Here is a 12,920-nt window from a genome sequence, read left to right as displayed (position 1 = left end):
GTTATGACATATCCATCTTCCAGGGTGGAAGGAACCAGAGGAGAGGCCAAGTTCCAGATTCCCTCAGCAGCTGGCTCAGACAGTGCCTGGTACACCGCAACAGCCATCAACAAGGCTGGCAGGGACACCACTCGCTGCAGAGTCAATGTTGAGGTGGACTATGTTGAACCTGAACCAGAGAGGAAGCTTATTATTCCCAAAGGAACCTACAAGGCCAAAGAGATCGCTCCTCCAGAGGTGGAGCCTCTTCACCTGCGATATGGTCAAGAGCAGTGGGAGGAGGGCGACCTCTTCGACAAAGAGAAGCAACAGAAACCTCAGTTCAAGAAGAAGCTGACGTCTATCAGAATGAAGCGCTTCGGTCCAGCTCATTTTGAGTGCAGACTGACCCCTATCGGTGACCCCAACATGGTGGTGGAGTGGCTGCATGACGGCAAACCCCTGGAAGCTGCCAACAGGTTGCGCATGGTCAATGAATTTGGTTACTGCAGTCTGGACTATGAAGTTGCTTACGCCAGAGATAGCGGCGTTATCACCTGCAGAGCCTCGAACAAGTTTGGAGTCGACCAGACCTCGGCCACACTGGTCGTTAAGGATGAGAAGGGCCTTGTTGAGGAAACACAGCTTCCTGAAGGCAGGAAGGGAGCACACAGAATGGACGAGATCGAGCGCATAGCTCACGAGGGAGGACCTGCAGGAGTCACTGCTGAAGAAGAAACTGAGAAAATTAAACCTGAGATTGTCCTACTTCCAGAACCAGCAAGCGTGCTGGAGGGCGAAACAGCTCGATTCCGCTGCAGAGTGACTGGTTATCCTGCACCAAAGGTTAACTGGTACCTCAACGGACAACTCATCCGTAAGAGCAAGAGATACAGACTTCGCTATGATGGTATTTACTATCTAGAGATCACCGAAATCAAATCCTACGATTCAGGAGAGGTCAAAGTGGTGGCTGACAACAACCTGGGTTCAGCTGAACACACCGTGAAGCTGGAGATTAAACAGAAAGAAGACTTCAGAACTCATCTGCGCCGCGCTCCAGAGGGTAAGGCAGTTGAGGCTGCACCTGAACCTGGAAAAACACAATTCGAGGTGGTGAAGGCTGAGAAACCCTCAGAGGACTCTCAGCTGAAAGAGGTTGTCAAGCTCAAGAAGGCTCAGAGGATTGTCCACGAGAAAGCAACGGAGGAGACAGAGGAGCTGCGGAGCAAGTTCAAGCGCAGGACAGAGGAAGGTTACTATGAGTCCATCACTGCGGTGGAGCTTAAGTCCCGTAAGAGGGACGAGTCCTACGAGGATCTGCTGAAGAAGACTAAGGAGGAGCTGCTTCACCACGCTAAGGAGAAGGAGGAGGCAGAGAAGAAGAAGGAGGAGGAGCGCCGCAAACTCACAGCTAAACCTCTAAAACCAGAGAGGGTGAAACTTTCAGCCAGCATGGAGGCTCCAAAGATCCTGGAGCGTATTACCAGCCAGACAGTCGCACAGGGCGACGAAGTCAAATTCAGAGTCCGGGTTGTCGGTAGACCCGATCCTGAGTGCCAGTGGTTCAAGAATGGTGTTCAACTGGAGAAGACTGACCGCATTCACTGGTACTGGCCTGAGGATCATGTGTGTGAACTGGTGATCAGAAACGTCAGAGCTGAGGACTCAGCAAGTATCATGGTCAAAGCTGTGAGCAAAGCCGGAGAGACTTCAAGCCATGCTTTCCTGCTGGTCCAAGGTAACACAATCCATGACTATCTGCAACTTACAAATAATTCTGCACGAGAATTGTGTGTTTTTCTATTAAAGGTTTTGTTGTTGTTTTTGCAGCAAAGCAAGTCATCACCTTCACACAGAAGCTGGAGGACGTCAACGCAAAAGAGAAGGACACCATGGCCACCTTTGAGTGTGAAACCAATGAGCCTTTTGTCAAAGTCAAATGGCTAAAGAACAACAGGGAGATCTTCTCCGGAGACAAATACAGGATGCACTCTGACAGAAAGGTTCACTTCCTGTCTGTGCTGATAATTGACATGAGGGATGACGCAGAATTCACCTGCATGATTGTAGACGAAGACATCAGCACAACTGCCAAGCTCAACGTTGAAGGTGAGTTAGTTAACAGCAGTCCACAGTCAGAGAGGACAGTGCCTAAACATTAAGCTTTTATTCAGAGATGATGAACACATGAGGCTACACATCTGTAACTACACATCTGCATTACATTTTTGAACATCTGGTTCCAAGGTTTGAGGTTCACTTCTATAAAAAACTGAAAAAGTTTCCTCTAAGTCTCTCTAGTCAGGCAGAAAATGTTAAGTCTTTTTATGAAGGAACTTCTTTGAATAAAGCACATTTTCTCAAGTTTGCTCAAGTGGTCTGCAGAGGATCACTGTGTCACGTGGTCCCTGACGTACCTGCTGTATTCTGTGATCACCAGGAGCCCCTCTGGAGATCCTGAAGCAGCTGGAGAGCACAGAGGTCCCTGAGACGTACACTGGAGAGTTTGAGTGTGTCGTGTCTCGTGAGGACACTGAAGGCAGCTGGTTCTTTGGAGAAAAGATGCTGTCTCCCAGCAGTAAATACGTCATGTCCTCCCGCCGTGGAAGACATACCCTGTCTGTCAAAGACGTCAAGAAGGAGGACCAGGGAAAATACACCTTCAAAGTGGGCGAGTTCAAGACAAGTGCCTCACTGAAGATGAAATGTGAGTAATGAAAGTGACTACAATTTTTTAACTTTTTTAGTCATTTTGGGGCCAATCGATCCAACCAAAAATATATTCCAAAGAAAGACATTTTGACTTCCAGTGAGAATTCTGTGAAATTTTGAATCACAGCTCATTCTGTGAGTATTCAGAGTCCTAACGGCTTGTGAAAAGAGGCTGTTACAGTCCAGCAGACCTGGTGTGGATACTCTGGAAACTCTCTCAGATGTGTCTGGGGTGAAAGGAGATGGTGGGAGGGGGACGATGTTGGAAGCCTTTTGGACATGCCAGACTTTGCAGATGTCCGCTCTTGTAGCACCACAACATACCTCATAATCTAAATGTTTTAAAATGCTGATAATTCATTTTGTTGTTTGCTCCATTTACAAATTTCCTGCTTTGGGCTGTCAAGAATCCTGCAACCTCCAGGGAGCACCAGTCTGACTTGTACTCTGGTTGTATCCAGTGCCTAACACGTTTGTCTTGATGATTCAGTGCGTCCAGTGACCCTGATGCAGCCTCTGACGGACCTGACCGTCTGCGAGGGCGACATCGCTCAGCTGGAGGTCAAGTTCTCCCAGGAGAGCGTTGAGGGATCCTGGATGAAGAACGGGCAGCCAGTCCAGGCCTCAAACCGTGTGCACATTGTGATTGACAAACAGATCCACAAACTTCTGATTGAAGACACCAACAAGGACGACTTTGGAACATACTCCTTTGTGGTTCCTGATCATGCGATTTCAACTTCTGCAAAGCTGGTCATTCAGAGTAAGACACCTTACATAGTCACTCTTCCAAAGGATGTCGTACTTCAAACTAAAATGTTACCAACAAAAACATTTCATGTTGTGTTGCAGCAATTGGCATCTTAATCCCTCTGAAGGACATTAGTGCCGTTGAAGGCACCAAGGCTGTCCTGGAGGCCAAGATCTCTGCTCAGGACGTCAGCTCGGTCAAATGGTACCACAACGACAAACTGCTGACACCCAGCGAACGAGTCCAGATGGTGGCGAAGGGAGCCAAGCAGCGCCTGGTCTTCAACAGGACCTTCGCCTCAGATGAAGGACAGTATAAGCTGGTGGTTGGCCGAGTCGACACCAGCTGCAGATTTTCTGTTCAGAGTAAGTTTAAGCAAGTGTTGATGTACGATTTACACACCAACAACATTTATGTTTTCAGTCACATGAATGTTAATTATTCAGACTGCAGGCGGCAGGAGACCATCAGTTTATCTGGATTCTTCTTATGCACTGTTTCTGAATTATGGAATTATATGAATTATAGCTCCTTGTCTCTTTATTTAGTGATCCCTGATACATGCACGCAACCAACACATACTGAATGTTGCACTTTATGCCATGCACTCTTTACATTGCTTCTGTCACTGCACTTTTCTCCTTTGTATGAATTGTATTGTTTGTTTTTTCTTTCTCGATGATAAAAATGATCAGTCTGGCTAACTCCAGCATATTTGCATTTGTATTTTATACTTATGTGCATTGACATGATATGACTTCACAGTTTTGTCTGAACCGAACAGTCAGTGTGCAGGAGCTGAATCAAAGCAGCTGAATCAAACAGCTCCATCTGCTGGACACTTTAATAAAGACATTATCCCTGAAGGAAAGGGTCAATGTTTAATGAATCAAGACAAAGCTGATCTTTTCGACTGTTAATATTTGTCGCTGTGAATATGAGAGACTAAATTGCCTTCCTTTTGTTCCGTCTCAACAGCCGTCCATATTGTGAAACCAATGAAGGACAAGCAGTGCTCCGAGTCTGAGCATGTCACGTTCGAAGTGGAGGTTTCTCACCCGGGCATCGACGCATTCTGGACCTTCAAGAGGCAGCCCATCAAAGCCAGCACCAAGTACAAGATGGAGTCCAAGAACAAGCACCACACCCTGACTGTCATGAACTCAATGAAGGATGAAGAGGGCGAGTACATGTTTGCTGCCGGCGAGAAGATGTGCACTGCTTTACTCACCGTAGAAGGTAAGACGAGCTACGTTTTGACCAGATTATTCCGCAGTGTCAGCAATTTTAGCACTGACTGTACTTAGCATTAACGGACTGTCTTCTTTCACCAGGTGGCGCTATCAAGAAGCCCCTGCATGATTTGGTGGTGGCCGACTCCCAGACCGCCGTGCTGGAGTGTGAAGTAGCCAACCCCGCCGCCGAGGGCAGGTGGCTGAAGGACGGTCACCCCGTTGACTTCAATGAGAACACAATCAGCGAGGTGAATGGCGCCGTCAGACGCCTCGTCATCATCATCACCAAAGCCACCGACGTCGGAGAGTACTCCTACCAGGTCGCCACCTCCAAGACCTCAGCCACCCTGAAAGTGGAGGGTAGGTCCAGATTTTAGGAAAGAAAGATGCTGATAGCCTGATTGATTTCTTATCAAGGAGCCTCTGAAGGACGGATATTTGAGGAAGTGAAAATTAATTTCATGTTTTTCATTATACAAAATTATATATCTCATGATGAAAGACAGTGGATTAGGACCGTATTAAAGAAAAAAAAGATTCAAGAATAAAGTCACAATATTACGAGAATAAAAAAGTATGATATTATGAGATTAAACTCATTAATGTATGAGAAATGAAGGCACAGATTTAGACCGGAGAGTAAAATGGAATGAAAAAAGGGAAAAGTATAAATAAATGATCAGATGTGATGGATGAAATGAATCAAAATTAGAGATCAAATGAGAGAAAATGTTGAAAACATAAGGCTATCTCACCATGATACCCGCCGCTTGGGTCTCAATCTGCGACTTTATTTTTCATAAAATTACGAGTTTAATCTCTTAAAATTACTACTTTTTCTCGTAAATGTACAATTTTAATCTTGTGATATTCTAATTTTATTCTCATAAATGCATGCGTTTTTTTACTCGTAAGATTACAAATTTTCTCGAAATTACAACTTTATTTTCGTAATATGATTACATCCAAGATTTTTTTCTTTAACGTGGCCCCAGGCCTCTGTTGTAAAAGTTTGATCTACAGTAAATCTTTTTTTTTCGTGCCTTTGCGTTGGCAATGATGGAAGCTGTTTGTCTTCTGTTAAATCAAACATGTCTTTGACACGCAGAGACGGCAGGCTGGCTAACCAGAATATTTCTCAAAGGGTTGAAGAATTTCTTCAAAATTATTAAATACAAAATGAGATGTACTTTATTCAGATTTGGTTTGCTGGTAAATATCTGTCCATAGCGGTGACTGCAGGAATTAATTAATATTTGTATCCTCAGCTGTAAAGATCAAGAAGACCCTGAGAAACCTGAACGTGGTCCAGACTCAGGAGGCCGTGTTCAGCCTGGAGCTGACCCACGAGGATGTCAGGGGAGCACAGTGGATCAAGAATGGAGTTGAGATCCAGCCCAGCAATAAATACGAGATCACCATCGAAGGCACGGTCCACACCCTGAAAATCAAGAACTGCACCGTGCAGGACGAGTCCGTTTACTCCTTCAAACTGGGAAAACTGTCTGCGAACGCCAGGCTCAATGTTGAAAGTAAGCCACTGCTGAACAATGCAAGATTTAAGATGCTTTAGCTTGTAAAAATAAAAACCCAAAAGTGACCAGAAGTAAAGTTCCAGAGAAAACAGTCAGATGATAAACTATAAAATATTTTCCTCTCAGCCATCAAGATCCTGAAGAAGCCAAAGGACGTGACATCACTGCTGGGCGCAACTGCCGTGTTTGAGGTGGCCGTCTCTGAGGACAACATCCCAGTGAATTGGATGTTCAACAACACGGAGCTGAGGCCCAACGAGAACTACAGGATACTGTCTGAAAAGAAGACCCACAAGCTGATCGTCCAGGACGTGGACACCAGCAAAGAGGGAGAGTACACCGTGGTGGTGGGACACCTGCAGTGCAGCGCTCGCCTCTTCGTCGAGTGTAAGTCAAACGTCTTCATAGCATGTCTCCCTCTGCACAAGTTTTGGCGGCGCACTGACCCTCCGTGTGGAGCTGCATGTTCATGTCTGGATTAAACATGTTGAAAAATTGTCCTCCTCACATTGTCCCCTCAGCCCTGCGAGTCACCAAACCCCTGAAGAGTGTCCAGGTTCCCGAGACGCAGGTGGCCACGTTCGAGTGTGAGGTTTCTCACTTCAACGTGCCGTCCACGTGGCTGAAGGACGGCGTGGAGATCGAGATGAGCGAGAAGTTCAGGATCGTGGTTCAGGGCAAACTGCACCAGCTGAAGATCATGAACACCAGCAGGGACGACTCGGCCGAGTACACCTTCGTCTGCGGGAACGACCGAGTCTCCGCTACGCTCACCGTGAACCGTAAGCTTGTCCTTTTAGCTGCTGTTGCATTATTTTTCCGTGTGTGTTCTGACTGTTTATCTACGCTGCTGTCCGAAATGTGTCTGACAGTTTTAGTGATCTTGTTTTGCAGCCGTCCTCATCACAACGATGCTGCAGAACCTGAACGCTCAGGAGAAAGACATGGTGACGTTTGAGGTGAACATCAACTACGAGGGGATCACGTACAAATGGCTGAAGAACGGTGTGGAGATCCGGTCCACAGACAGGTGCCAGGCTCGCTGCAAACAGCTCACTCACACACTGAGCATCAGGAACGTCCACTTTGGAGACAGCGCCGAGTACACCTTCATGGCCGGCTCCGCAGTCACCTCAGCCAAACTCTACGTGGAGGGTGAGAATTACTCAGTAGTTCATCTGTTTTCTTTTTGCTCTGGTTTGGTCTCTTCAACTTCCTGTGGGCCGACCGGTGAGTCTGTCTGAGCCCGCGGCCTCTTTGACCCAACAGTCCCAACATAAAGGGAGAGCCACAATCACCAGAACCACACAAGAACTCAAGAACCTCCCCGAGAACCGTCTGACTCACGAGGGTCAAACATACGGACACACGCAGGCTCATTTATTTCTGTTTTTTTTCCCGCTGTAGCTCGTGTGGTTGAATTCACCAAACACCTGAAGGACCTGAAGATCACAGAGAAGAAGAGAGCCACTTTTGAATGTGAGGTTTCTGAGCCCAACATCCAGGTGATGTGGATGAAGGATGGTCAGGAGCTGGAGATGTCTGACAGGTACAGCAGCCGCTCAAACACACTGGAAAGCTTTTACACATCATCAAAAATTAAAATAATTCACTGATAAAACCTAAAAAATTATGAAAATCTCTCGGCTAACTTCCTGTTACCATCTGTTTCTCTTGCAGATATAAAATGAGCTCGGATAAGTTCGTGCACCGTCTGGTTCTGCCGTCAGTCCGCCTGTCTGACACCGGAGAATACACCGCCGTGGCCGGGTCCAGCATGTCCAAGGGCACCCTGGGAGTGGAGGGACGGGACATCAAAATCTCAGAGCCTGCGAGCAGGCACATCACTGTGAGTTCATTTACTTATCTACGGACGCATGTTTGCCTCTATTATTCAAAAGTCAGCTATAAGCTTGGAGATTTTCTTTAGTGACTTCAGATTCATAATATATATATAAAAAAAAAAACAGGCATTTTTTCAGTGTTTTTTACGACAGAGGATGAGGGCCATGTTAAAGAAAAAATTAGATTTTGAGAATAGTCATAATATTACGAGAATAAAGTGTTTTTTTTAAAGAAAGAAGTCATCATATAATGAAAAAAAGTCATAATATTTTGAGAAAAAGGCAGCAATATTATGAGAATAAACTTGTAATATTGCAAGAATTAAGTTGTAATTTTATGAGAACAAATTTGTAATATTACAAGAATAAAGTTTACAGAATTTTACGCAAAACAGGAAAAAATCTGATATTTTACTTTAATTTTCATTCAGATTAAAAAACAAAAACAAAAGAGCAATCTGTTGAAAATAAAATGTCTTACCGGTAAGATTTTGCCAAGAATTCCTTGGAAATCCTTGAATCTAACTTCCCGGCATTCGACCGACCTCTCATCTGTTTTTGCAGGTTGTTGAAAAACAAAGAGCGACCTTCGAGTTCGAGGTGAACGAGGACGACGTGGAGGGTCGCTGGATGAGGAATGGGGTGGAGATCCAGTTTTCTGTGGAGGAGCGCTTCAACTACGCCACCATCAGGAAGCTGCACCGCCTCACCATCTCCGAGACCTACAGGAGCGACGCCGGCGAGTACACCTTCTTAGCCGGCAAGAACCAGAGCGCCATGAACCTGCACGTCAGACGTAAGAGACCCGCCGATCGCCCTCCGCTCATCAAACACTGTCACTGCACTCACCGTCTGTCCACGCAGAGCAGAAAACGCCTTTGATACCTGAAGACAGCACTTTTTCTCAGGATGCTTTCAGACGACTTTCACAAGAATTTAAACCTTTAAACTCTGAACAATTTGGTGTGACTATTTTTAACAATGAATGAATGAAACAATAAATTACTTTATTTTAAACCAAAAATTAAAACATATTATAGACGAAGAAAACAAAAGTGCAGTGTTCAAAAAGGACTTTTTTCTTTTAACTTATATTTTTAATTTTTATATCATTTCAACAAATTCCCCAAATTTATTCACAACTAGTGTACAAACAACCACCCCCGGTTTACGCACCAGTAACACGGAGGGAAAGGCAATGAGCAAATTTTCCTTTTTTTTGTTCATTTACTAACTTCCTGGTGACTTTCTTATTCTTTCTAATTTTTGGGTGATTTCTTCTTTCTTCGTTGATCATTGCTTTTTTCACATATTTTTGAAAGTAATCAAGCCAATTAGCTTCAGTTTAAAGGGTCAAACATTTTCTCTAATTTCCGAACTGTTTTCTGATTTAAGAAATGGAAACGGTGTGACTGAGGTCAGTTCAGTGTGAAGGAGCGAGAGGACTGAGCTGTCCTCTGTCAGAGCAGCTTGGAGCCTCAGCACTTTCTCAGCTACATTTTCGGAGCCAGATTTTGGCCGCCGTGTGATCTGATCTGTTTCTGACCCTGATGTTTGTGCTGTGTGCGTTCAGTGCCGGAGCCTCCTCAGGTGGTGCGACCGATGCAGCCGCAGACGGTGATGTCAGGTAGATCGGTCCGCTTCGGCGTGCAGGTGAGCGGCCTCCCGCAGCCTCAGGTGTCCTGGTACAAAGACTCGCAGCTTCTGTCCACCAGCTACAAGTGCAAGTTCCTCCACGACGGAGACGAGCACACGCTGCTGCTGCTCGAGGTCTTCCCCGAGGACGCCGCCGTCTACAGCTGCGAGGCCAAGAATGACTATGGAGAGGCCACAAGCTCCGCCCCTCTCACGGTGGAAGGTACGTTCTCAGGTTTATCACGGCGAGCTCTGCGGACACTGAAATCTGTTGAGCTCTTTTCCTTTAGGTTTTTTATTGTGAGGCTCAAATTAATCAGTAAGCAGGCTCCACTGCTCTAAGGCTGATTAATTCTCCCTTTACGAACAAAAATAGAGCCGTCTGTTTCAAACTTTGTAACAGTCACTGTCTTCACATGTCATGCGTCCTTTATGTTGCCATAGCAACAGCCAATAGATGGCACTGGAGGGCGGAGCCAAACGTTTAACACAACAACAACAGTGGAGCAGGTCAAAAGAGCAGTGAAGTAATGAGTCCTGAAACGCCAAAGTCCTTCAGGTGCCCTCGTCTCAAGGTCTCTGGGTTTTGGGGGGTTTTCGGTAAAATTTCTTAAATAAGGTCTGTGTTGAACACAGGCTAAAGATTTTAAGACGTTTTGTTCTGCAACATAAAATACGTCTGTACAAACCCAATTTTTTCAGGTTTTATGCATCTGAAAAATGCTGCTGCTAACAAGTGGCTGAATGTGTCTCCGTTTGTCGTGAGACGTCATCAACGCAAACTCATTCAGCCCACTCGCTGTCTTCACAGCGTTACAGCAACAGACACAACCGCAGATTTATCTGTTCTATAATATTTATAGATGGTGTTTTAATGTGTTTTTAGTGTTTGTAGTGGTGACGTTTAAGTCATGTGACCACAGCTTTTGCTTCTGGAGATTTAATTTAAAACACACAAAAGTTTGTTTGTGAAGATTATTGCGCTGAACTAAACCTGTAAGGATGATACACGACTTTCGTCTCAGAGATTATTTTTGGAGAAAATCGAAAACCCCAGAAGTTTCTGAGGAGGGAACCAGTATGATGCTAACTTCCTGTTGGCCTACAAACATACGTCATCCCTTCACCCCCCAATAATGGGCCAATAATGGGCCTTTAACCCTCAGGGGCTGTTTATTAACCCTTTACAGACTGTTTGTTATTAACCCTTCAGGGACTGTTTAGAGCATTTTAGGCTCTTTTCATTCTTCATTTTTGGATAATTTAGTCTGTGTTCATGCATATGACACAAATTTTGGTGTGCATTCTCCATATGACTAATATGGTAAAATGATGTCATCGTGTTTAAAATAGTCAAACCCAGACAGCCCAGAAGTGCACGGATTATGTAGTATGTATTATGTATTATTGTGACGGCTGTGGGGTGCAGTTTAAATGGTTTCAGTTGTTCCCGGCGAGCTTTTGATGAAGGCTTCCACATATTTCAACGCGCAGCTGCTACAGCACGCTTTGTTTTCTTTTTACTGCAGATGTCAAGTTCTGTTTTTATGGAAGCTATACATTTTTATGGTGTAATTATTTGTTGTAAAATAGATGTAATAAAGCTAGTTTCTGGCCTTGACTCATTTTGGAACAGAAACTAAGCTGGTGCGGTTCGGCTCCGGAGGGCAGTGTTGTGTTTTGTTTCCACGGATTATTGTTTTGATTTAAAAATACATTTCCCAGAGCCCAAAGTCTTCATTTGCTGATTTATCTCCGTCCAGAACTTGAACCAAATACTGTTCAGTATTTAAACTTAATGAAAATCTCAGACTTCATCACCAGTGCTGCATCCGGTCTGTGTTTGTCTTCCAGTCCCTGAGGTGGTGGAAACCACTCCGGTGTCTCCTCCGGTCATCATCACGCCCATGAAGGACCTCCTGGTGGCCGAGGGACACCCTGCACAGTTCCAGTGGACCGTCTCTGGGGAAGGTAGCGACCTCTGCTCCCCTTATTCTGCCTCTGACAGCTGCTCAGTAACGGTCATACACACCTCGACGGTGTCGGCCTGCAGTGTCACGTCTGCGCCGTAATCTGGATACTGTTGAAAGATCTGCCTGTGAACAGAGGAGCTGCAGTCTGAGAGACGTTTATACTCTCAACTGACGGCAATGAGTTTGTGTTTTTGATAGTCTTAATGAATAGTCTGAATATTAAAATTATAATGACCTGGAGACTTTAAGGCTTTATTTGTTCTCTACCACACATGGATCATAAACTAATGACTCTCAAAATGACATAAACACTGATGTGCTTATTATCCAGAAACACTGCTCCTCTGTTTACTGTCACGTCTTCACAGGCCTTACAGTCTTTGCCTCCTCAATACAGCAGCAACATTAACCTGCCATCCAGCAGCATCTTTAGATTTAGATAATTATTAAGTTTGAACATATAAAATAAAAATAAAAAGATGAAAATTATGCAAAAAGGCAGTAACAAAAATGTGTGATAACTGATACCTAATGTATAGATTCAAATAAGCAACAAGAAGCTGCATCTAACATGTTTGAAAAGGAGCAAGGGGAAATATAAACCTATTATTGCCTTCTCAGCTCATAATTCATATGTATATTTATTATTTGTAGCAGTTACAGGAAAAAAGGTGTGTGCTCCTGACATTAACTGAAGCGTGTGTGTGTGTGTGTGTGTGTGTGTGTGTGTGTGTGTGTGTGTGTGTGTGTGTGTGTGTCCAGACCTGCAGATTTCGTGGTTCTGTGGCGACAGGGAGATCAGACAGTCCAACATCTACAGGATGTCTCAGTCTGGTGAAACCTACCAGCTGGAGATCTCCAAAGTCCTCTCGATCCACGAAGGAGAGTTCTCGTGTGTCGCCTCAAACTCTGCAGGAATGGTCACGAGTGCCGCCTCTCTGAATATCGATGGTGAGTTATTCAGATGGTCATGTGACATTATGAGGTGATCAAAGTGTCGCCGTCAGACGAGGACGAGCTGCACGAGCGTCAACAGTCAAACTGAGATCTGCTCTGAGCGCATGTCTGTAACTGAGGATGCTGCGATTTTACACTCAGGATTTCACATGTGAGTTCGCACTGTGAAAATGAGGAGTTACAGCGTTCAAACAAATTCATACAAAAGAACCTGGAAATTCATGGAAGTTCCAGGCCTGGAAAAATTTTGGAAAACTAAATATACCCAGAAAGAAAAATAAATAAATAAATTTAAA

At 44.8% G+C, this 12,920-nt stretch overlaps 1 protein-coding gene across 1 annotated transcript in view; it reads left to right on the top strand.

Annotated features, from left to right (window-relative positions):
- Nucleotides 1-12,920, top strand: part of LOC121948672 (titin) — a 200,011-nt gene that overhangs the window by 26,035 nt on the left and 161,056 nt on the right. Inside the window, exons 19-35 of the mRNA XM_088083830.1 lie at nucleotides 24-1,720; nucleotides 1,813-2,091; nucleotides 2,423-2,689; nucleotides 3,185-3,457; nucleotides 3,547-3,810; nucleotides 4,424-4,684; nucleotides 4,780-5,040; nucleotides 5,949-6,212; nucleotides 6,342-6,602; nucleotides 6,737-6,997; nucleotides 7,110-7,370; nucleotides 7,623-7,764; nucleotides 7,896-8,064; nucleotides 8,624-8,855; nucleotides 9,633-9,917; nucleotides 11,549-11,665; nucleotides 12,430-12,618. Coding sequence (XP_087939956.1) covers nucleotides 24-1,720; nucleotides 1,813-2,091; nucleotides 2,423-2,689; nucleotides 3,185-3,457; nucleotides 3,547-3,810; nucleotides 4,424-4,684; nucleotides 4,780-5,040; nucleotides 5,949-6,212; nucleotides 6,342-6,602; nucleotides 6,737-6,997; nucleotides 7,110-7,370; nucleotides 7,623-7,764; nucleotides 7,896-8,064; nucleotides 8,624-8,855; nucleotides 9,633-9,917; nucleotides 11,549-11,665; nucleotides 12,430-12,618 — 5,483 coding nt within the window. The remainder of the gene's footprint in view (nucleotides 1-23; nucleotides 1,721-1,812; nucleotides 2,092-2,422; nucleotides 2,690-3,184; nucleotides 3,458-3,546; nucleotides 3,811-4,423; nucleotides 4,685-4,779; nucleotides 5,041-5,948; nucleotides 6,213-6,341; nucleotides 6,603-6,736; nucleotides 6,998-7,109; nucleotides 7,371-7,622; nucleotides 7,765-7,895; nucleotides 8,065-8,623; nucleotides 8,856-9,632; nucleotides 9,918-11,548; nucleotides 11,666-12,429; nucleotides 12,619-12,920) is intronic.

Source organism: Plectropomus leopardus, chromosome 10 (genome assembly GCF_026936395.1).
Source record: "Plectropomus leopardus strain MGB_pleo_1.0 chromosome 10, ASM2693639v1, whole genome shotgun sequence".
Classification (NCBI taxonomy): domain Eukaryota; kingdom Metazoa; phylum Chordata; class Actinopteri; order Perciformes; family Serranidae; genus Plectropomus; species Plectropomus leopardus.
The sequence above is the reverse complement of the archived record's forward strand: the minus strand, read 5'-3'. Positions and strand labels throughout refer to the sequence as shown.